The 23,595-nt window shown below is 35.2% G+C and overlaps 1 protein-coding gene and 1 long non-coding RNA gene across 3 annotated transcripts in view; one reads left to right on the top strand and one right to left on the bottom strand.

Annotated features, from left to right (window-relative positions):
- Nucleotides 1–2,627: 2,627 nt before the first annotated feature.
- Nucleotides 2,628–8,729, bottom strand: LOC121382981. The gene is made up of 3 exons (XR_005959238.1): nt 8,665–8,729; nt 7,209–7,281; nt 2,628–2,883 (listed from the first exon to the last, which is right to left on the bottom strand). It is a non-coding gene; the product is annotated as an uncharacterized LOC121382981 (long non-coding RNA).
- A 580-nt stretch (nt 8,730–9,309) lies between these two features.
- The window catches only part of LOC121382978 (ribonuclease 3-like), a 29,599-nt gene continuing 15,313 nt past the window's right edge, over nt 9,310–23,595 (top strand). Inside the window, exons 1-15 of one of the 2 annotated variants that reach the window (XM_041512684.1) lie at nt 9,310–9,517; nt 11,216–12,240; nt 12,792–12,884; nt 13,488–13,671; nt 14,564–14,729; nt 15,304–15,452; nt 17,018–17,098; nt 19,119–19,205; nt 19,766–19,852; nt 20,201–20,272; nt 20,672–20,828; nt 21,295–21,464; nt 22,124–22,248; nt 22,834–22,959; nt 23,367–23,445. In XM_041512684.1, the coding sequence (XP_041368618.1) occupies nt 9,467–9,517; nt 11,216–12,240; nt 12,792–12,884; nt 13,488–13,671; nt 14,564–14,729; nt 15,304–15,452; nt 17,018–17,098; nt 19,119–19,205; nt 19,766–19,852; nt 20,201–20,272; nt 20,672–20,828; nt 21,295–21,464; nt 22,124–22,248; nt 22,834–22,959; nt 23,367–23,445 (2,652 nt within the window). In that variant the 5' untranslated portion in view covers nt 9,310–9,466. Of the gene's footprint in view, nt 9,518–11,215; nt 12,241–12,791; nt 12,885–13,487; nt 13,672–14,560; nt 14,730–15,303; nt 15,453–17,017; nt 17,099–19,118; nt 19,206–19,765; nt 19,853–20,200; nt 20,273–20,671; nt 20,829–21,294; nt 21,465–22,123; nt 22,249–22,833; nt 22,960–23,366; nt 23,446–23,595 lie in introns of both variants that reach the window. The other variant, XM_041512683.1, reaches the window with a different exon arrangement.

The raw sequence follows: 23,595 nt of genomic DNA, 5'->3' as shown, positions 1-23,595 counted from the left end.
TACGAATAACACAAGCTCGCATTTTTTACATTAATATTATGATCGCATTAATTTCAGGATCTACAGTATTTAAACTTATGGAAGCTTTTTTTGTGGCTTGTATTGTGAACAGAATATGTGATATGTGTTCAGCTTTTGGATATTGTTCTCTTTTTTTTAAATAAAAAAAAATACTAGTGATGGTTGCAAGGCAACATTATAGACTTTATGAAAGAATACAACAATGTAATGAAAACAAATGTGACTTACTTCCCAAAAATGTAAATTGTAAATTCTTATGCCGTAAAATGCAAATTTTATATTTTATATATCTATTAATTTTGTATTTGTTTATACTCACTAGATAAATTATAGATAAACTAACAGCCAAAATAATTAGTGTTAAGCAGGCATGGCGGAAGCAAGTAGACATTGGGAGGGGTTTGACTGAAATCAAGGGTGCAAAGCAACATTCCTAGTGTGAAAACTAGATGTCCTGAAATGAACTGCATTTCATATTGTTAAGCAAATCATGTTGCTGTCAGTTTGCTTACATCAGTCCTTCACATTTGAACATTTCAGGCAAGTGATAAATCATTCTCCTCATAAGCTCCAAGCAAGTGATTCGCATTCCAGTGGAAAAATCTTGAGTAAAGCTTGCACATACTAAGTTTTGAATAACACGCTTTGAACAGTCACTGAATCAGTAGAATGATATTCAGATACTAGGGACGGCTGGGTTAAAAGCAGCTTCTAGCTGTGCAACAACCAGTGGAAGGTGCACTGTTACCATATTTTTAGGTGGATGATAAAAAACACTTCTGAGATAAAATTAAAGTGTACATGGTGACACGAGTATAATTGTACACCTCAGATATGAAGGACTGTTACACATGTGGTGTTTTAATTTACAATAAATACATTTATTAAAGACACCAATCTTACTATAGGGTGTATACTACCAAATCAAATCAAATCCCATAGACGACAATAGTAACATATGTGGCTAAAACTCCTACCTGCAACGTATCAACCGACATAAACGCCACGGATATAAATACTACCACCCCTCACACTTAAAGTGAATCAGAAAAAATTGGGGGTCAAGCTGCTCATTTCTGAGATAACGGGTAGCGTCTATGACTACCCTAGTTCCGCACAAAATTCGAGTACTTTTTTTCACAGGTACCCCATACATGTTTCAAGCACAAGGCTACTTGACACATTGGTACTAGATGAAATAAAATTGCATATTTGTTTTACCCAGATGAAACTATTATTTTTTACAACCAACACACTCACATTTATAACCAATCACAGGACTTGTGGTGTTCACTTCTCTATCAAAAGTTCGGTGTACCTCGAACTTTGACCCAGCCGGAAGTTATTTGGTTTAGTACTACCTTTATGGACATTCAGATATAGATATTTCTTCTCTTTTTTGCCATCTTTTTTCTTTTGTGTGTAACATACATTTTCATCTACTACAAACACCAAGATAATTAGACTCAAAATTTTTGAAGCACATGTAATTTGTCTTAATTAGTGTAAGCACTGTGATTTAATGGTAAAAAAAAAAGCTGTTATAGCCTAAACTTATTTTATACTGCCTCTTAGCTAAGGTCAGTGCCTTTAAGATATTTGTTATAAACAACATTGGTGGTGGAAGACAAGGTCTGATGTTGATAGATAGCTTGTCAGCAGAATGTTTTTATACCTTATACAAAGTACCTTTTTCGATCATTGTATTGTTGTTGTTTTTAAAGGCCTGTTTCTACTTGAAATGCACGCTAGTCCCTATTAATTTTTGATATGTTTTGTATCAAAATTACAGTGCTAGTAACGAAGTTTGAACTATGATATGTAAATATTTAAATGTTTTCCCTATATTGAATTTATTCTTTCTACAAATCTTACAATATTCATTTTGAATATTTGGCATTATTTTTCTTTCTTGTTTCATTGTTATTGTTGTTTAACAAATGTTTACATAATTCATGCACAAACAATCACTTGTAACACTTTATATTAAAATATTATGTTTCACAATTATACTTAATATTTTGGGTGGAGGTTAAATATTCTATTATACAGTAACAGTAAAATTCCACTGTTATGACTATCCACAGGACTTGCCAAAATTGACTTAATAGTGGTTCCAATATTGAATTACCACTATTAATAGCAATGATAGTTTGATACATACTGATTGGCTATTTTAACCCCACTCTACCCAGGTTGTCGTAAATATTGTTTCGACTGATAAAATTAACAGTCGTAACTCTTAATTGGCATTTTAAAACGTTATTATGGTACACTGAACTGCAAGAATACCTACGTGTCGGTCCTAGTTTAATTATGTGTGACCTTGCTCTGTTGTGCTTTTAATTATTACATAATAGAGATCAGTGGCTTAGGAAGATGCTAAAAAGTGTGGGGGGGGGGGGGGGCACACTTTTATATTTACACACTTTTACACTAGTATAAAGCAAATATAAATCAAAATATCTGCCCCCCCCCCCCCCCCCCCACACACACTTCCTACATCAGTGGAGATTAATAATAGCATCAACAAATGATATTCAGTTTTCATGGACATGCATTGCTGCAAAAGTAACACAGTACAATAAAACAAAACAAAAATGCAGTACAATAAAAAGGTGGTTTTTTTAATATGTGTCATGTATTCCAGAAATTAGACATGCTATGCTAATTTGTAGACCAGGTGCTTGCTAGTTTGAAAATGTATGTGGGCTGTCAAATGCTTTGCGAATTAGTGCAGTAGAATTGGTGCAGTAGGTTCAAACCCAGCCAGTTGACACTAATTTGTTTTTTTTTAATGTTATATTTACTGGATCAATGTTTCTTCTGGTGGACTAGTAGTCTCTGAGTGCGTCGTTAGCCCTGTTACAATTAAAAAAATTGCAGTATGTTAATACCAAACTGTTACATTAGTTTTCTAACAGAGTGTTTGACAGCACACATTCTTAACTACGGTTAGTGGTTAAAATCTAGCACAGGGCACATATTAAGTCAGTACTTTTCTTAATGCCACAAGTTTTGAATACCAGCTATATAATGGGTAATGTAATTTCGGACATAGAAAGAACCACATTTTATATGTCTGTTCAGACTAGTTCAAATCCTGCCAACTGACACTGTGTTTTTAAATTTTAAATCTAAAAAAATAAGAACTATTTAGTTATTTATTTAAGCAGCACATGTAATTGACTTAAACACTATGGTGAGGATAATGAGGCAAATTTTCACCATGTTACTTAATGTTTGTCACTATGAGGAGATATGTAATTCTATGTAATTCTGTATAGTCTCACGTGTGCAATCAACATGTGCTGAAAATTACTTTTGGGTCTGATTACTAGTCATAATCTATAACAGCTGGGTGGTCTTAATACCAGAGTATTTGTAAAATAAAGAAGTATTTTGGTCTTTAAAAGATAGGTCGCTAAAGTGGAGTGGTCATTAGGTAGGATTTCACTGTGTATAATTTGCCATGATTTTGCCTTGGATATGTTTATTTTTATCAATGATACTTAAATATATGTATTATCATTATATAATTGGTTGTAGTAAAGTGTTTATTGTTGTTGTCTTCATTTTGTAATGGATATAAATCTACAAAAGACATATTTTTACAGAGGTGGATCCAGAAAATCCATTTAAGGAGCCCTCAGTGACATGAGGCAAAATGCCAAGGGAACTTTGGGGGAGGTTTGGAGGGGGGATCGTAAAAAAAAAAAGACAATTAATAAAAGTAACTGTCGCAAAATTTTGGGGCCCTGGGGCCCCCTCTAGATCTGCCTCTGTATTTTATCTGTTAACATTAAAGGAATGAATTGACATTTAGAGACACCTCACGATGGACAAAAACAGGATGATGATGCTATATGCATGCATGGTTGTTGGATTTGTGAAGTAATGTTTTGTATGAAATGGTACCAGAAGAAAGTATATAGAGTATACAAACATATCAACTGATGTTAAGTAAAACTATTTTTAAAAATTGTCTTTAAACCACCATTAAAAAACCCCCAAAATATCAGTTGCCCCCCTATCAGTACAGTGGGACCGTCAGTACAGTCCACAATAACTAACTTGGTTGAAACACAGGCTATAATTAATTACTTGTATGATACTCAGCATTAATAACCATCACAGTCCTGCATGAAGTGGGATAGGGGGCAACTGGGGCACTGCCCCCTCTTCTTAAGGACGAAAAGGTATTGGTTGTTTAAATTTTAACCTACTTAATATAAATAAAGATGAACATCTGGTTAGTGCCCACAATCCACCCCCATCCACACTTAAGACATCTTTACTACAGGCCTGTATCATTCACGATTCGATTTGTTTTTCGTTGGATGAACCATATAAAAATTTGCAACAAACATCCCAAGTTCTCTTAATTTTCAATCTGAAAACCTAAAATTAACCTCTCACGTAAACCTAATCTTACTCTTGTCAGACTATAGTGACAATCATGTCGTATTACCATTCCTGATGCCAATTTAAAAACATGCTTTGATCCAGTTGAAATCTTTTGTCCACATATCTGTTGAAAAAATTACCTGCTTTAATTACTTTAGTATGTTAAATCTTGATATTGGCTATGCTAATGGTGGTCAGGTATGCATTTAAATCTGTCATGACAATCAAATTTGAAATTTAAAAAAAGCTCAAATTTAGCTGTTGTGCAACATGTAAGTTTTAGTAGTGTATTTTTTTTATCGGTTTAGTATTGTGCAAGTCTGATTAATTTGTGTTAATGTTGGTGCTCTAGTGTTACTACCATAAGGGAATAATTAAGTTATGCTTGCCCAAGTTATGTTAATTTTTGTTATATGATGGTTGTATGAATATATAAAGTCATAACCCTCGGATAGTATATTCTAGTGAACATACATTATGTAGTTTGCCCTAAAATGTATTTTTTTTAAAAGGGAACATATATAACCTAGAGATTATGTTCATTTGTGTAACTTATAGTAAAGTATTGTAATTGTCCATAACTGAATAACAAACTGCATTTGTTTTATTTATTCACAAAACTGAAGTATTCAGAAATGACCACGGTATAGCCCTACTGTTTGATGGTTATGTCCTACATGCAATTAAACAGTCATATTTAACGTTTTAACCACAAGTCTATGCTGTGCAGCTTAAACTAATAAAGAAAGTGCTTATCCAAAGTTTTCTTTGTTTGTTTTTTTCACTCAATATCAGACGTATGTAATCTAGTGTTCGGTCCGAATATTTGAATATTCGTTCGCTAAATTGCTATTTGAATGTTATTTTCAAGTATTCGAATATCTGGAGTTTTTAGGTCGTGTGGAAAAAATAATTCTAAATCAGTGGCGGATCCAGAAAATCCATTGGGGGTGGGGGTGGGGGATGGGGGCAGTGACATGGGGTCGAGTGCCAAGGGGACTTTTGGGAGGTTTGAAGGGGGATCGTAAAAAAATTTGAATTAATATATAATAAAGTTATAACTATCGCCCCTGGGGCCCCTAGATCCGCCACTGTAAATTAGATGGATAATGATGTTTCTTTGAATTCTAATAATATGCATGCGGCATTGCCGCTTACACTGTGCATTCAGTCGGAAACCAAGCGTATCTCGAGTTTCATTGTGTAGTATCATTAGTAACATAAGGGTGGCTAAAATTCATAAAACAATATTTTTGATAACACAGATCAAACCATGAAAACAAACCAGTAATGCACCGAATTACAAGCATAAAATAAAAATCATATTTAAAAATATGATCACAGATGCTAATAGAACTAATCTTAAATTGTTCACGAGATATTGAGTATGTGCTGTATTCGCCACTCATGAGAATGTTGCCACCTCTACACCACGATGAGAAACGGTGTACGCAGGAGATATATACTTTATGATTCTTTCAACTGTCCAGGGGCTTAATTCACAATTTTTAACGATTAAGCAACATCACAAGATTTTGTTTTGATTTTTTTTTTAAATGGCACACAAAAACTAATATTGGGCTGAGATCGCTGGTGCGAAAAGCCCGATTTGGTGGGTTTGAGGGCATCCTTCCTGAAAATGTTTAAAGCTATATGACTTGAATTATAATTTTCTGCATTCTACAAGTTAAAATCATTATAGCAAATGTTGGTAAATGCAACACTATATAGTCTCTGGTAAACTGGCATGTACTTTTTACAGGCCCGTAGGACGGTATTTTTAATCATCTATATAAATAAATATAGCCCATGTCCGCACCCCTGGGGCCAATTTCACAAAACGTCGTAAGTTTACGTCTGTGACTAGCAGTTATACCAAGCATACATTTACAATTGTTTGACATCTATTTCACGAAGAAAATTACATCCTTACGGAAGATGGAGCATTTTAAGGACGGAATGAAATGAAATATGTGTACTTCTAACTACATGTATATATGTTGTACTAAGAATTGTGGTTTAGTAGAGATTTACGTTTACGTGCAAAACTAGGCTTACGAAATTAGGCCTTTGGCTGTAGGGTGTGTACTTAAGCTACTCGAAGCCACACTTCAAAATTAAACCAGCTTGAGCGACTCTAGACTTGTGCACTGGAGCATTGTCATGGCGCAGCAGGATGCTAGTGGTCAGCAGCCCTCGTCTTTTTCTCTCTGATTGCTCTACTCAGTTTTGTCACCAGATTAGCATAATAGACTACATAGTTTTTGAACTCTTGTTGTCAACCATTAGAACTCCTTTGGCATACTAGAATACAGTTGCCAAATAAAAAATATTGCCTGCTGGTGGTGAAGTTCAAACCTTCTTTAGCGTCGGGAAGGTGTGGTCCTTCCACTGTATAGATTCTTATATGGATCCAGCTTCCTAGTGGTGAAGTCATGTATGTTCTATGACCTGTGATTTGCAGTGAATCATTTTAGTTCACGTCTTGCAACCCTCGACTTGATTCCGTCTGATGATATCGATCTTGCATTGTTAGTAATTGCGGGGTACCCATCTGACAGACACTTTGGACATACCCAAATGGTCATACATTATTAAGGCGCACACTTTGGCTATTTCGTCTGACTTCATACGACAATACTACATTAACAACGCCTATACTATATAGGCTAGCAATGATTTAGATGACATCAAATGGATCTTAGATCATCTTCGATGCTGTCTTGAATTCAGCAGACCATTTCGTAATTGTTGAACAAAATAATATTATGTACACCAACCTTACACTTGCGAATTTCAGAAGTGTTTTCATCTTCCTTGGTGAGAAATTTGATGACGGTTATGTGTTCCAGTCTAAAAAATAATTAATGGTTTTAAGAGTGTAGGTTCCTGTTAAGTAATATTATATAAATATATATGTACGAACAAGAAGAGTCGTGTTATTGCTAGGAGAGATGTATGAAAGAACAAGATTTTAGATTTAAAAAAAAAAAAAATGTGATGGTGTACCAAACTTTGGTATCTACCGTAGTTCTACGAACTTATTAACTGTTCCTCGTAAGTTTTAAATCCATACCAACTTTCATGACAGTTACTAAAAAAAGTTAAGAAAACAAAAGGAAACAAACACACACACACCCCAACCCACCACCCACCCACCCCCCAAAAAAATAAAACAACAACAAACAAACAATGTTCAACAACAAATAAACAAGCAAAAACAAAACAAAAAGAAGAAAAAAAGGAAGGAAGGAAAGAAAGAAAGGAAGGAAGAAAGAAAGAAAAAAATGAAAAAGGACCGACCTCGGTGGTGTTGTGGTTAAGCCATCGGATATAAGGCTGGTAGGTATAGGATTCGCAGCCCGGTACCGGCTCCCACTCGGAGCGAGTTTTAACGACTCAATGGGTAGGTGTAAGACCACTACACCCTCTTTTCTCTTATGAACCACTAAACACTAATAACTAACACACTGTCCTGGATAGACAGCCCAGGACAGGGTGCTTGAACCTTAATTGGATATAAGCACGAAAATAAATTGAAATGAACTGAAAGAAAATGAAAAGTAACAGAAGAGGAAAAATTACTTACCATTATTAAAAAAATTAATATTTGCGGCAGAATAAATCAATAAGTTACAGTATTTTAAACTCCATTATTATTATATTTAATGTATTGATCGCGTGCAGCATGTACACAACACTGCAAGTTATTTAGCTGGACAAAAATGTAGTTTAAACTATTGTTTAATAAATCAAATACAGCGAATTTAAAGCAATTGACTAATGATCAGCAAAGTACATGAAAATGAATACAAAATAATACTTAGGCCTATCGTATTATTTAACAGTTACACCATGATTTATGAAGAGAGAAAAAAGTCTATAGCAGAGACAATTACGAACTGGCTATTGAAACGTTTAACAGCAAACAAAAACAAATCATAAGTTTTCAATTAATTAATTCATTCATTTCAACTTATTTTCGTGCTTATATCCAATTAAGATTAAAGCACGCTACCTCAGTTATCTGGGCTGTCTGTCCAGGAAAGTGGGATAATTAGTGTTTAGTTTTTAGAAAAGTCGGTACGGTGGTCTTACCCATTGTGTCATTAAAACTCGTTCTAGGTGGGAGCCGGTACCGAGCTACGAACCCAGTATCTACCAGTCTTATGTCTGAAGGCTTAACCACGATACATCCGAGGCCGGTAATTTTTCAATACAATGTCTCATGTTTACTTATTATTTGTGTTCCATTAATATGGTCACGAGCGTTCCGGAACTTTAGAGTGGGTGGGTGGATGATGGGGAGGCGGGGGGTTGGAGTCTTATCGTTGCAAAACGTTACAAGGAGGGTTTACAACGGCCATATTTTGCGTTACATAATTTTCGACAATTCGAAAACGATTACTACTGCTAGATGTGATCACTTCTGCCAGGTGTAAAAATCATGTTGTCATTTGTAATCAATTTCATATAGTCTGTTCAAATGTCTGTATGTAATTTTTCCTGATACAAAGTTTCACATTTTTTTTTTTTTTTATCGATGCAAGTCAACATGATGCTAATACAGTTTTGAGGTTTTAAATCCGGGGAGTTTTATAAATCAGATGTTATAAGCAAAAACATAGTTGGATAGCTTGTGATTAGTTTATTTCTTTATGTATTTATTACGATTATGATTATGATTATAATTATAATTATGATTATATATATGTGATGATGAGGATGACGACGTTTATTATTATTATTTATTTATTTATTTATTTATTTATTTATTTATTTATTTATTTATTTATTAACTTTAAATTTGCCTCAGAGTCTAACTGAGGAGGCTCTGCGGGAATTATAAAGGAGGAAATTACAAACAAATATCCTCGGATATCAAAGTAAAATTGCGTTTGTTGTGAGCGAGAGTTGAAAAAGTCTTCAGATTACCGTTCTAAAATCATGAAATTCTAAACTTGAACAAGAATTAGACAACCACTATTCAACATATGTATAATATGATAGGTAGTCACATGCAATATAAACATTCAGAATGAGGCCTGGTGATCAACAGCGCAATCAAATGCCTCCAAGAGGACCAAGGGTAATGCACCTTTGGAGACTGGAATTTGGAAATTGAAGTGGTTGGGGGGGGGGGGGGGGGGGGGGGGGGGGAGGGGGAGGGGCACAGTTTTCCCCAAACAGTAACGTCGGATATGTTATAGTTACGTTATATAATATATGTAACAATAGTTTTTGTATTGGGGGTTTCTGTTCTGGGGTACCTGTGGGGGGGGGGGGGGGGGGGGATTTATTTTCAGACTTACAGTGCTGTCCGGTGTATCGGCGCACCTAAGCATTCAAAGACCATTTTCTATGTGAACACTGTGAAATACTTAATAAAATGTGTCTCTCACCAATGAAGCAGTGCATAATCTGAGATACACTGCAAAATTGTTTTATGTCTGTAGTAAATAAACATTTTAAAATTGTCCATAAATGTGGACACCCCCTTGTATCCAAAACGATTTGCATGTCCGGTGATTCGGCGCAGTAGATGTGGATCGGCGACCCTGCTATTTATAAACTGCCTATAACCTCACTTTGTAGCGCATAAACGCTACACTATTGTCCCAGGATTATTTTAGTACTTTTTTGTTTTATTTTGTTAAAAAATATTACTATGAAAATGAACGATCACACGTGACCCATCTCATGATCAGTTTCGGAATCGTTTTCTTGAGTAGCACAGTACTGTAGATGCATGTTCATTGTCATGCATGGCTAAGATGCCTGTACATGGATTTGTTTCTCGGGTAGATTGTGCACACACGTGGATCTTATTTCTCTTTTATTAAAACATTTTTTGCAACAATGTGAACTGGAATGGCTGTCCATTAAGGTGTAAAACTTTTGTTTTGTTTGCATTTGTCTGTGTTTTCCTTTTTCGGTTAAATAAAAATAACCGAAAAAAATAATTATACCGTTTACTATAATTTAAAAAATGCGGAAAAGGTGTTTTTAGACTCGTTTTAACATTCTTAATATCAATAAGGCTGACCTACTTCGCGTTTATATACACGAAAGCAGGTGAATGTTTTATTTTGAAATTATAATATAATTATTGATAATTCTAAAAAAAAAAATTGTACCCTTAACAATAAATATGTTGATACTTGATTAAACATTGAAAATGGAATTGAACTTTAATTTGTTAAAAACACCGACAACATGTCAATTTCCTAAGCATATTTAAGCAAAATACAAAGTGCGCCGATACACCGGACGCGCCGATACACCGGACACGGTTGTATAAAAAAAAAAAATATAATTTTAAAATAGCAGAACAATAGCTTTTATTATGATTCACTAATAACTTGTACATTATATGATTGTATGCAGTAGTTTACTCCATGAAAATATTCAGTTAGCTATTTGTTAATTATTTGATCAGTCAATTACAGTACCCCCCAAAAAAGACCTTCAAATTTCAGAGTCAAAATATAACATAAGTTCTTGATTAAAAGCTCTTAATTGTTGATGTGTATATTTAAATATAAATTTGTCACCTATCAGAGGTGCATAACAAATGTATATTATTAGTACGGTACATATCAACCCCTGTGTCAATATAATATTAACCCCTGTGTCAATGTAATATCAACACCAGTGTTTTTGATTTGAACAGCTTATTTAATGTAACTTGGTTTCTTGCATGCAGTTCATATGTTGTTATACTTATAGGTGGAGTTGTCTAATCAAAATTAAATTCTGCTAAATAAATTCTTCTTTTGTTTTTTAGCATTGTGGTACAGGTATGCTTCCGTTTAACAATGCTGGCATGCCGATGTCTGGTTTGGCTGCATGTTCCATGCCATTCCCAGTTGGGCCAGGATCGGGTCCTGCCCCACAAAGACCATTTCACTGTATGGTAGGACAACAAGACAGCTTCATACCATCGATGATGTCAAATCAAGGCCACAATCCTCAAGTTAACCCAGGATTTGCAATGCAAAATACAGCACGAATGGGCTTCATCCAACAACCTACCTCGTACCTTCCACAAAATATGATGCCATGGGGATCAGGTGCTGCTGTCCCGGCTGTACGGTTTCCTGGACAAATGGGACCTAGTCCAGCTCCTTCTCAAGGTGGAATGACAGCACAGTGGAATCGAAATAACTCTGGATTTCAGGCAGGTCCAGTGCTGGCACAGGATTTGCGGGGCATGGGAAACATCAGCATAGGATCGGGTGGTAACTTGATGGGTGGCGAGTCGAGTAGAAACCAGTCCTTCAGGAGATCGGGGGACAGTGGCCGGTCAGACAGTGAACACGGGGACGGGTTCTCTTACTCAAGGACAGACTCCGGTAGTGACAGACCTCGATACAGGAACTATGACACAGAGAGGAGGTCTCGAGATGTAAGTAGATATAGAGAGAAGAACCGGTACAGTGATTCCGACAGAGATAGAGCTTCTGATAGGAGACCTAGCACAAGCAAAGATGTCGAGAAAGAAAGGAACTCTGACTGGGATAAGGACAATAGTTGTTCAAGTTCCAGGAGGTCGGACAAGGAAAGGAAAGTAAGTAGAGATCATGGAAACAGGGGTTCCAATAAAAGTCTGGATAGAGAGAGATCTGATGAAAAGAGCGGGAGGTTAGAGACTGGAGAACGGAACAGAAATCGAGATACAGATAGAGGTCAGAATCGAGGGAAGTCTGTTTCAGAGTCACAGAGGGACAAGAGAAGTGAAAAAAGTAAAGCAGGAGATCATCATTCGAGTTCTCGACCTCCATACAAAAGTTCTGATGACAGAAAAGAAAGGTATGCATATGCTTGAAAAGAAAGTTATGCGTATATAGCTTGTATGAAAGTTTTGAAACTACATTTAGCTAATACCGACTGGTAGCAACAATGTCTAACATGGCTCGGAATTGACTTGGCACAAGAGGCATTTACCACTCACAATTTGATTGTTAGGTTTTTGTGAATTATATTTACTTACACATGGTGAGTGACAATTTGACCTTTAATGTGCATCGATGTCCAAAAATAATCCAATACTAAAATATTTGTGACAAGCAAATAAAGTTTTGGTGATTCTTGAGTTTGCACATTTTATTTTTAGAATGTAATGGATCACCCTGTAACCGATTGGTGGTTTGCCTAAATTTGAAGTTACGTAACCGACACGCGAACAGAATGATTTGTGTGAAATATTGTACTGTTAATCAGATATGTATGGCACTTTGTTTGCTATAAAACACCAGCTGCTAAGTAATTCTGTTTTTCTAGATGCAGGAATAGATGTTGCAAAGTGTTTCTTTTTGGTTTGATTTATTATAATTAAGCATGCTTTTACTTCATGTTCACAGTGGAGTAACAAGTAAACGGTATGATTCAAGATCAGACAGGAGTAAACGTAGTTACTCACAACGGTGGGACAGAGATTCAAGTCGAGATAACAGGTGAGTGAGACAGTGTTTCTAAAGCTTCTTTTTTTTAATGTTTTATTGGGAAAGAGAAAATTAAGACTGAAGAAACAAGAGAGTTGAGGTATATTTTATGAATTGGTTTAGATACAGTTAACATTATATTTCTAAGAACGGCCAAGTTATTAGTCTGTAAATGTAAAGTTATTAATTTATATAAACTTGTGAGTGGTATGTATGATTATTGTACACTTTCAAAGTTTGATTGACAGGCGATAATCACGAGTGCACAACAGCAATTACTGATTAACATAGACTCAGTTAATATTTTCCCTATTGAAAACACTTGTGACAAATCCTCTATTTATTGAACACTTTCATAGATGGAAAAACAGGGCTAGCTCTGGGTGAGCAGAAAAAATTCACAAAATAAACTTGAAAAATGCTAAAACCACAATTATTTTCCAATAAAATATCAATTATTACATGAATTTGTTCTGACAAATTAAAATAAAATTTGCCAGTCATTCTTATAATTCGCAATTGACAAATTTGTTGAGTTGCAGAGCTAGCCCTGGAAAACAACCTAAGTATAGTATAATAACTTTAAATGTGTGTATTTTATATTTTGTGTTTTAGAGACTCGAAGCGTAGTCGATATGACATCAGTTTTGAAGAAGTGAACCCTGAAGGTCAGTCGGATGATAATGAGTCAGTAGACGGCAGTTCCGCGACGACCAAGCCGGATGCATCACCACAGGACGACACACCCTCTTGGCTTCGATGTTCTCCAGCTGACTTGTACTTCACACGAGACACAGAGGTGGGCTGTTTACTTTCCACTGGCTGCTGTTTATACATGTATTAATTTTTCAACAGTAGAATTCTAGTTTAAATTTAAATATGCATTGAATTTATATTATGTGTGTATAGATTTTTCAGCTTTTTATTTCATTTATTCTCTTGGGGTTTGTTTTTTCGTATGTTTTTTGTTTTGTGATTTAATTTTTTTTTTTCAAAGTAGATTTGATTTGATCTGCAATACTGAATAATAACCTTTGTGGTATAGAGATAATTTCAGCTTCTATATTCAAATGGGTATCAAATTGAATCGGGCTTCTTGCTTTAAAAGTCTTAATGTGATGAATAAATCAGAAATCAGGGGATTAAACCTTGATGACATTTCTTTCCCTTTTCAGTTTCTTAATACTTCTTAAGATTGATATTTGGAGTTTTACTGTATATGAGTGTGAAGATATATGTTCAGTATTTTTATTATGTTAAACAATTAGTTATCCTTAGCATGCAATTATTATATTATAATTATAATTAATGCACATATCACTATAGTGCTGTTGGGTATTCCTAGTAAAATCATTGCCACTTGCCTCTAATATTTCTTTGTGTGGACGGGACGTAGCCCAGTGGTAAAGTGTTCACTTGATGTGCAGTGGGCCTTTTGGGCTATATCTCATTCCAGCGAGTGCACCACGACTGGTGTATCAAAGGCCATGGTATGTGCTATCATGTCTGTGAGATTGTGCATATAAAAGATCCCTTGCTGCTAATGGAAAAATGTAGTGGGTTTCCTCTCTAAGACTTTATATCAAAATTGCCAAATGTTTGACATGCAATAACCGATGATTAATAAATCAATGTGTGTTGGTGGTATCATTAAAAAACCCTTCAATTTCTTTGTGTATTTCCCACAGCAGACGAGCTGTCTTATGTCCACCAAACGGATGACTGATCTCGAGGACAAGTTTCGACTGGAGCTGGTTGAACGGGCTCGACAAGTGAAGGCAAATCAACCTGTGATAGCGAAACCCCCGCGCCCCCCTCCACGACTTCACCACCACCATCACCACCACTCAGAGTCAGGTAGCCAAGCCTCGGGGACAATTGACAGAACACAATACATTTGTTAACCCAGTTTTAGTGCAAATCTTGTTTTGTAGAACCTGTTTTTTTTTAAATGCATTAAATTTAGGACCTCATCTGAAATGGGTTAATGGTGAACCCATTGGGTATTTTTTTATTGGCCCAACCAGTTCCCCACGACCAGTTTCCCTGTGGTATATCAAAATGTATTTATGGCTCATTTGTGGTAATTGTATACAGATGTATATTATTGAATAATAATAAACATACATAAACTGTAAACTGTGTATAATTTACAGAACATATGAAGAGTTCATTTCCGAAACGCGATATGTACATGATCATGATTTTGATAAAAACCTGTTTTTTGCTGCAACGTGTCATATCATATTTCATATGAATCAGTTTTAACATCCTGTTCATTGACCATAGATCACGTTTGATGGAAGTTCTATCATCCTATTGCTGAGTTGTGCTAACATCACTATACCTTCACTGCTAACGCGACAATTGACGTATATCACGTTTTGGAAATGAACTCTTCATATGTAACCTTGTTTTGTGTTGTTTTCAGATTCTGACAGTAGTAACAGTAGTAGTAGTAGTTGTGATTCGGATTCGGACGCTGAGAACGCTCCACCACGCTGGATCGAGGAGCTGAACCGCAAACGACAACATCCTTACCACATGCATGATGAGCTGTGGTATAATGATCCAGGGGAGGTAAGCTGCACAGAAGAGAGGCATATCTTGTCTTTGTGTTCAGGGTCCAGCCAGTGCACCACCACTTGTACATCAAAGGCTGTGGTATGTGCTATCCTGTCTATGGGATGGTGCATATAAAAGATCCCTTGCTGCTAATCGAAAAGAGTAGCCCATGAAGTGGCAACAGCAGGTTTCCTCTCTCAGTATCTGTGTGGTCCTTAACCATACATCCGATGTCATATAACCATAAATAAAATGTGTTCAGTGCGTTGTTAAATAAAACATTTCGTTCCTTCTTGTGTTCAGGGCTCACCCTGCCAAATTACCAATTGCTATTTTTATATGAAATGGCTACAACATTCAGTAGTGGGCTAACAAAAATGTTGTTTATATTATCCCTTTTTGAAATACCCCTCATATTTGAAAATTGGCTTAAAAAGTCTTTCCAGTGTGAGCCCTGGTTATGTAGTCGCTGATTTTATTTTACTCTACAGTTGTAAATGATTTAAAGAAGTTTAAAGTTTGTTTTTGTTTAACGACACCACTAGAGTGCATTGATTTATATAGGTTTCATCTCCATCCATCTAGTCCCACATGTAGTTTTTCAAATGTTTTTTTCACAATATTTTCAGGATATTATGCTGAAATTCTGACATATAATCTTAAAACAAACCCACTAAATTTTCCCATTACCAGCAAGGGATTTTATATATGCACTTCCCCACAGACAATACCGCACACACCTCAGCTTTTGATATACCAGTCATGGGGGCACTGGTTGGATGGGAGGAAATTATATTCACTGAGTCCACTGAGTGGTTTAATCCTATGACTAAAGCACTTCACGCTAGCACTCAACCAACTGAGCTGCATTCCACTGGTTAGTGAGTTATGCATTCCACTGATTAGTGAGTTATGCATTCCACTGATTAGTGAGTTATGCATTCCACTGATTAGTGAGTTATGCATTCAGTGATCAATGGGAGCAGGATGTAGCTCCGTGATAGAGTGCTCACCTTAGGTGTGATGATAGTAGGCAGTGTTTCTGTCAGAAAGAAATGTTTGGGTATGGTGCTATGGATGTAAATGTAATCACAGTCAACAGGGGGTATGGGGGGGCCCTCCCCCAAAAAGAAAATGGGTTACGTTTAGGGTTAGGGTTAAGAAAATCATACAGTAATGATAAGAGTAGTTAATTTGGTCAAAAAATTAACTTTAAAAAATAAAATCTGCAAAAATATTTGGGTATGGCGCCATACCTGTTTTAGCCTGGTAGAAACCCTGGTAGGATGGATGTTTTTCTTTTTGTATATTAGTACCTCACAGCTTGTATATATTCCCCTCTCTTTCGACAAAGTGTCAAAATAACTATATGTTAAGACTCCAAATAATAATGGGTTAAATTGTTCTGAGGGGTCATTAAACAAATATTCCTTTTCATTTCAGGAATAAATTTATTAATGTTAAACTTTATTTTGTGTTGCAGAAGAAACCACTTGAAAAATAATAATTACACATTTTCAGTTTTGTTTAAAACATTTTGATTTGATATTGATTTCTATCTGTGTTTTTTATCCCTTCAGATGAATGATGGACCATTATGTCAGTGCAGTCTTAAATCACAGCGTAGTGGTATTCGACACAATCTCTACCCAGGCGAGCAGGTAAATTAGCAGTGTTTTTGTTACATAATGCACCATACACACGTAATTAGTGGAAGTAAGCCTACAGCACACAAGATGAGCTAAAGGTTAATTGATATTTGTTTTTCTCAGGTCTAGCTCTGGGTCAGCAGAAAATTTCGCCAAATTATCTACTAAACTTACAGAAACCCAGTTAGTTTGTAACAAATTATCTACTGAACTTCCAGAAACCCAGTTAGTTTGTAACAAATTATCTACTGAACTTCCAGAAACCCAGTTAGTTTGTAACAAAATATCTACTGAACTTCCAGAAACCCAGTTAGTTTGTAACAAAATATCTACTGAACTTCCAGAAACCCAGTTAGTTTGTAACAAATTATCTACTGAACTTCCAGAAACCCAGTTAGTTTGTAACAAAATATCTACTGAACTTCCAGAAACCCAATTAGTTTGTAACAAATTATCTACTAAACTTCCAGAAACCCAGTTAGTTTGTAACAAAATATTATTACAGGCAATTTCACCGAGTTTTCACCTCATATAAGAAAAATATTTAATGAGTTTGATAGTTTTTGCCTCGCTTAGCAAAAATCTCAGTCTGTGTCGACAACGTGAACTATCAGCAGTGCTGAATTCATCAATTGACCATTGGAAACACAAAACCTGCATCCGATTGATGTCATTGTGACTGTCTAAGCCGAATCCAGGACATTTGCCCCCCAGTCCAAAAATGGATAGGTGGACATTTGCCCCCCAGTCGAAATGATGGCTAGGACATTTGCCCCCCAGTAGAAATGTTGGCTAGGACATTTGCCCACCAGTAGAAATGTTAGCTAGGACATTTGCCCACCAGTAGAAATGTTGGCTAGGACATTTGCCCCCCAGTATAAAAATTGGTTTAATTAACAACTTAAATTACTGTGTTTACTAAGTTTTTAATTAACCCTAACCCTAACCCCTAACCCCTAACCACAACCATAACCCCTAACCCCTAACCCTAACCCATACCCATGTGCTTTCTAATGTGCTTTTTCAACATGTGCTCAAAATGAAAATAAAGTTGTTCACAATATTTAATGTTTTTGTTTCATTTTATCAATATAGTAGATATCAATTGGGGGGCAAATGTCCTAGCCAACATTTCTACTGGGGGGCAAATGTCCTAGCCAACATTTCGACTGGGGGGGGGGGCAAATGTCCTAGCCATCATTTCGACTGGGGGGCAAATGTCCACCTATCCATTTTTGGACTGGGGGGCAAATGTCCGTATCCCGTCTAAGCCACTAGCTGAGCACCTTGCTCATCCAACTGCTAGAAGCTAACAGCTGAGCAAAAAAACTTAAGTAGGGTTTTGCTTAGTTGATTGAACCACCTCAGCAAACCCTGTAGTATGTGCTGTTCTGTCTGTGGGAAAGTGCGTAGAAAAGATTCTTTGCTGCTAGTGAACAAATTGAATGTGTTTTCCTCTGAAAACTAAACGTCAGAATTACCAAATGTTTGACATCCAATAGCCAGTGATGAATTAATCAATGTGCTCTAGAGGTGTTGTTAAACAGAACAAACTTTAAACTTCTCTTCTTACAGTCCAGATACTTAAGACGTGTGCCCATGACATTAATGCATGAACATTAATTGAATTTAAACATAAAATTGAAATGAGCCCACTTAACTGTTAAACGTCTAACATGAAGTCTGAATAGTGTACCCTGGACAGCAGAAGTAGAGACATAAATACAGTAAAGTGCACTTATAACGAACATGCGTAGAACGAACTATTGCATAGAACGAACTGATTGTAAAGTCCCATTTTATCTCCCTATATATTAATGACCAACTTATGCAAATATGTACAACGAACTACTACTATAACAAACTATCATGGTCCCTTCCAGTTCGTTATAAGAGTAATTTACTTTATATTGCACGAGATCTTTAATATCACACTTTGGAAAAATGTTTTAACTGAATTAAAAATCAACGATTAATTTTTTATATTAAAATCAGTGCAATTCTGCTTTAATCTACAGTATGTTTTTTTTAGGCCATTCCAAACTGCAACCCCAAAAGTAACAATTTGGACAAGCTGTATCATTATCATATTACCATGTCACCATCAACAAATTTGCTGGTAAGTATAAGTTGTAGCTGTTATGTCACCATCTGTTTGTTTATAATTCTTTTGCTTACATTTATTACCGTAACACAATCTACAAATCCTCATTTAAATATTTGGAAATGTCTTATCAGTAAATTATGTAGTTTTAAAATTTTACAGTTATCATATTGCTAAATTTCTGTCTTTGGGTTAAACTGTATTTTTTTACCATCATTATTATTATTATTATTATATATAGTGATCAGGATTGGTAAACCTGTATTAATACATCTCTCTTACATGTTAAAAATAATTTGTTTTAAAATGTATAAACATGAGAGAGAGAGAGAGAGAGAGAGAGAGAGAGAGAGAGAGAGAGAGAGAGAGAGAGAGAGAGAGAGAGAGAGAGAGAGAGAGAGAGAGAGAGAGAGAGAGAGAGAGAGAGAGAGAGAGAGAGAGAGTGAGTGAGTGAGTGAGTGAGTGAGTGAGTGTTAGACACCTTCAGTTAGATCACATATTTTTACTAATTATTTTATTCAATTTTATATGATATATTAACCAAGTTTTCTTTCTCGTTGATCTTTTTTCACCAGACGAAGAGTCCCACTGTGATAGAATATGACAACCACGAGTATATCTTTGAAGGCTTCTCCTTGTTCTCACATTACAAACTGGAAAACGTAAGAGACATTGTCTAGGAAATTTTGTATTTTCAAAAATAATGCAATATAATGAAGATGTGGGGTAATATTCATATCACAATAAAACCACCATTTCAGTCTGTAATTGTGTTTTCAACTAAGATTCACCAACAACAAAATAGCATTTACTTGTGACTGATTGCACATGTTAATTGTTTAGTTTTTCTATAAGCTAATTAAAAAAAAATTTATAATCTTAAACTGCTTCAAACGGAATAATATCTTGTTTTTCTTCTTTTATCATAATTTTATAGTCTTATAATCTGCTTAAGAAAATGACTGAATATTACATCTTGATCTTGATACGGATAATCTGTTATTTTTCAGATTCCATTGTGCAAAGTTATTAGATTCAATATAGAATATACAATTCACTTTTTTGAAGAACACATACCTGAGGTAAGATGTTCAGATATTATAAATTAATGATACAGATAGACAGAAATACTTGTAAAAATACCAAAAAGATCAAGGTTAAAGATCACAAGACCAAAACCTTACATTAATTGTTGATTTTTTTTTATTATGAATTAGTATAGAGCAAGGGGACTGCTCTGATGTTACATGCTTGGGTAAGTGCATTTTCCTAAAAAATTAAACTTGTCTATGTTTTTAGAAGTTCTCGTATTGTATACATTAATTTATAGATTGTGGTTCATTTATACTGAAATGTTGCTAATTAATTACTGCCAAGTACTTGCATGTATTTCATCTTCCATTTGTCAGATAAGTTTTGTATGAATAAATAATTTGATTTTATTAATACATAATTTTATTTTATTTTTAATTCTTTTTCAGAATTTTTCCATTCGAGGAATAGATTTATTCAGTGAGTTTTTGTTTACTGAAATTCTTGAGCTGGTTGACATCGACTGGTGTGGACCAAACACTGAAGATGAGAAAACTGGTTGTCAACGATATCACTTGATGCCTCGGTTTGCTCGCGGACTTCCAGGTATCACCAACACAATTTTTTTTTTTGTCCCTCTTGTTTGATCATTCTATTTTTACAAATATATTAGGATAGCACTAAAGTAAAGTAAAGTTTTATTTTCTTCAATAATATCACTATCAGAGCACCTTGGTTAATCATCACTGCTGGATGTCAGTTTTTAAAATACATTTCTGACATAGTCTTCAGGAAATTTGCTACATTTTTCATATGCACTTTCCCACAGACAGGACAGCACATGACGCAGATTTTGATATACCATTCATAGGTCCATTGAGAGAGGATAGATCTACAAGCACAGCTGTTAATGTATTTGAATATAAGGAGTGATCTATCAGTATTAAGTTGTGTGCATGACAGGCATACTTGAACAGTTGTCTGACAAGGTGAATCCTGCTGTTTTAAGGTATTAAAAAAAAATATTGAGCAGCATTGTTGCTTTATACCTTTTATTCTTTGTGTTTTTAAGAAAATGGTAAAGAGATCTTGTCAATAAATGAGGTCCTGAATTTTCTGCTGCGGAGCTCAAAACCGTTGCTAGAAGAAACCGAACTTGCCGGCCTGCTCAAGTATTCGGAAACCGAGTGGACGGATATGGTGGATGAGGTACGTGGGATGATCGTCACGTACCCAGGAAAGGTAAAAGAACATTAATATAACAGTTCTGTGAATAGGGCAGAATGGTAAAGTTACACATGACTATTTAACTGGATCGTATTGTGTGTGTATATATAGGAAAAATTGACAAACTTTTGCCCAATCATTTTGTTGTTTATGTAATAAAATATGTTTTCAACAAAACTATGTCACCCAGAATTATTATCAAAATAAAAACAAACTGAAATGGGCAGAATGGTACAGTTACACATGGATATTTAACTGGATCATATTGTGTATGTATAAAGGAGAAATTGATGAACTTGTGCCTTTTGTTGTTTATGCAATAAAATATCTTTTATAAAACTTTGTCATCCAGAATTATTATTTCCTCTTTCCAGTTCAAGCATGAAAATGGTTTATTTTTCATGCTGTTGTTGGTACTTTTTTTGTGTGCTATTTTTATTTTTTGGCTGAATTTTTATTGTGGACAGATGTTTGTATGCATGGTGATATTTCAGCCATTGCCGCACACACACACTGACAACATCTGCATTTTTGGTTTTATTACCCTGCTAAAGTTTTCACTTTATTGTTCAATAGCTACCGTTTTTATGCATGCCCATTATGCTGTATAAGCTCTTTGTAAACTTTGGTTTTATTTAATAATCAATCAACATGTTGTATTTTTTTTTTTTCAGAAGCCGAGCTCGATTCGTATTGACCAGCTTGATAGACAACAGCTGAAGCGAGACGTGATCACGTACCCACTAATCATACACTTCGGAGTCCGTCCACCACAACTCAGCTATGCTGGCGACCCTATGTGCGTTATTATTACTTTAAAAACATAAAAGTCATGTATGAACTTACACTTTTATAGCATAGTTGTTTAGAACAAAAACTATTGGCCACAAATACATCTAAAGTAACCCCTAGTATTTGAGCAGTTAACATTTGTTGAGAATCTAGGTTAATGATGTCATGTATTGTCTTTAATTGTGTAAAAATAAGAATGGTAAATCACAAAACTTGCTGAGTGAAATTCACCATTCATACAGTACGGAATAAAACCAATAAGTTTACCACAGCAAAAATCTTTATTTCCATATATTTTGTTTACTCAACCAGTATGAAATATATATCACGTGACATGTACCAATACCAATACAACCAGTATTTGCAATACTGTGGAATTGCAGGCAAATATTTTTATTTATTAATTATTTAGTTACACTGGTCTTTGATGTAAATAAAACAGGAGAGGAGCCCATAACCTGGAGGTAAAAGACCCCAAACAAACACCCCAACCCAAACGTTCCCCCCACCCAAACTTAACCCCACCCAAGAATGAATTCCTTTTATGAAGACAATCTTTATGATTTGAGACTGATTATTTTCTCTGTTTCAGATACCAGAAGGAGTGGAAGCAGTACATGAAGTACAAACATCTGCTCAACTCTAAAGCTAAAGTGACCGTCGGCGACAAGCTCAAACTCGAGGCCAAAGAACAAAAACTGAACAGTATTATGAAAATGTAAATTTATTGAATTTTGACTTATGGATCATAGAAAACATTATCGAATGGAGTTAATGAAATGAATACTATTTTCTGCTATCTTCTCTCTGGGAAAAGTACATTTAAGAGACTCCTTGCTGCTGGTCTGTAAGAGTAACCTTCGTGGAGCCAGTTGGTTTTTGTCTCACTCTGTTCATTGAATGTCTTGGTTATCATGTTAAACATGTAATAACCAAAGTTTGATTGGCCCTTTTCTTTCTTTTTTGAAACCTTTTAATATGATACATTTTATATTAAATAGAAAAAGTGGCATATCTATGTTTGGAAATGAGCACATTAAATGATCAATATAGTTTATTGTTATGTCAAAACAGACATATATATAGTGTTGATATTATTAGGAAATAAATATGTTTTCTTTACAGATCATTGAAACGGGAAGTGACAGTGGAGCTGAGTAGTGAAGGATTTCTTAGAACTGGTCTCAAGTCGGACATTTGTCAGGTATCACGATAGTTTGATATTTACTTGCCTTTCTGAATTATTATTAAAACTCTGCTCAGCCCATGTGCTCCAGCACCAGTAAATAATTTTTATCTTAGTCCATATCCCCTTTGTATGTAAGTTAATTATACACATTTGTTACCAATACAA

The sequence above is a fragment of the Gigantopelta aegis genome, chromosome 10 (assembly GCF_016097555.1).
Source record: "Gigantopelta aegis isolate Gae_Host chromosome 10, Gae_host_genome, whole genome shotgun sequence".
NCBI lineage: Eukaryota > Metazoa > Mollusca > Gastropoda > Neomphalida > Peltospiridae > Gigantopelta > Gigantopelta aegis.
The sequence above is the reverse complement of the archived record's forward strand: the minus strand, read 5'-3'. Positions and strand labels throughout refer to the sequence as shown.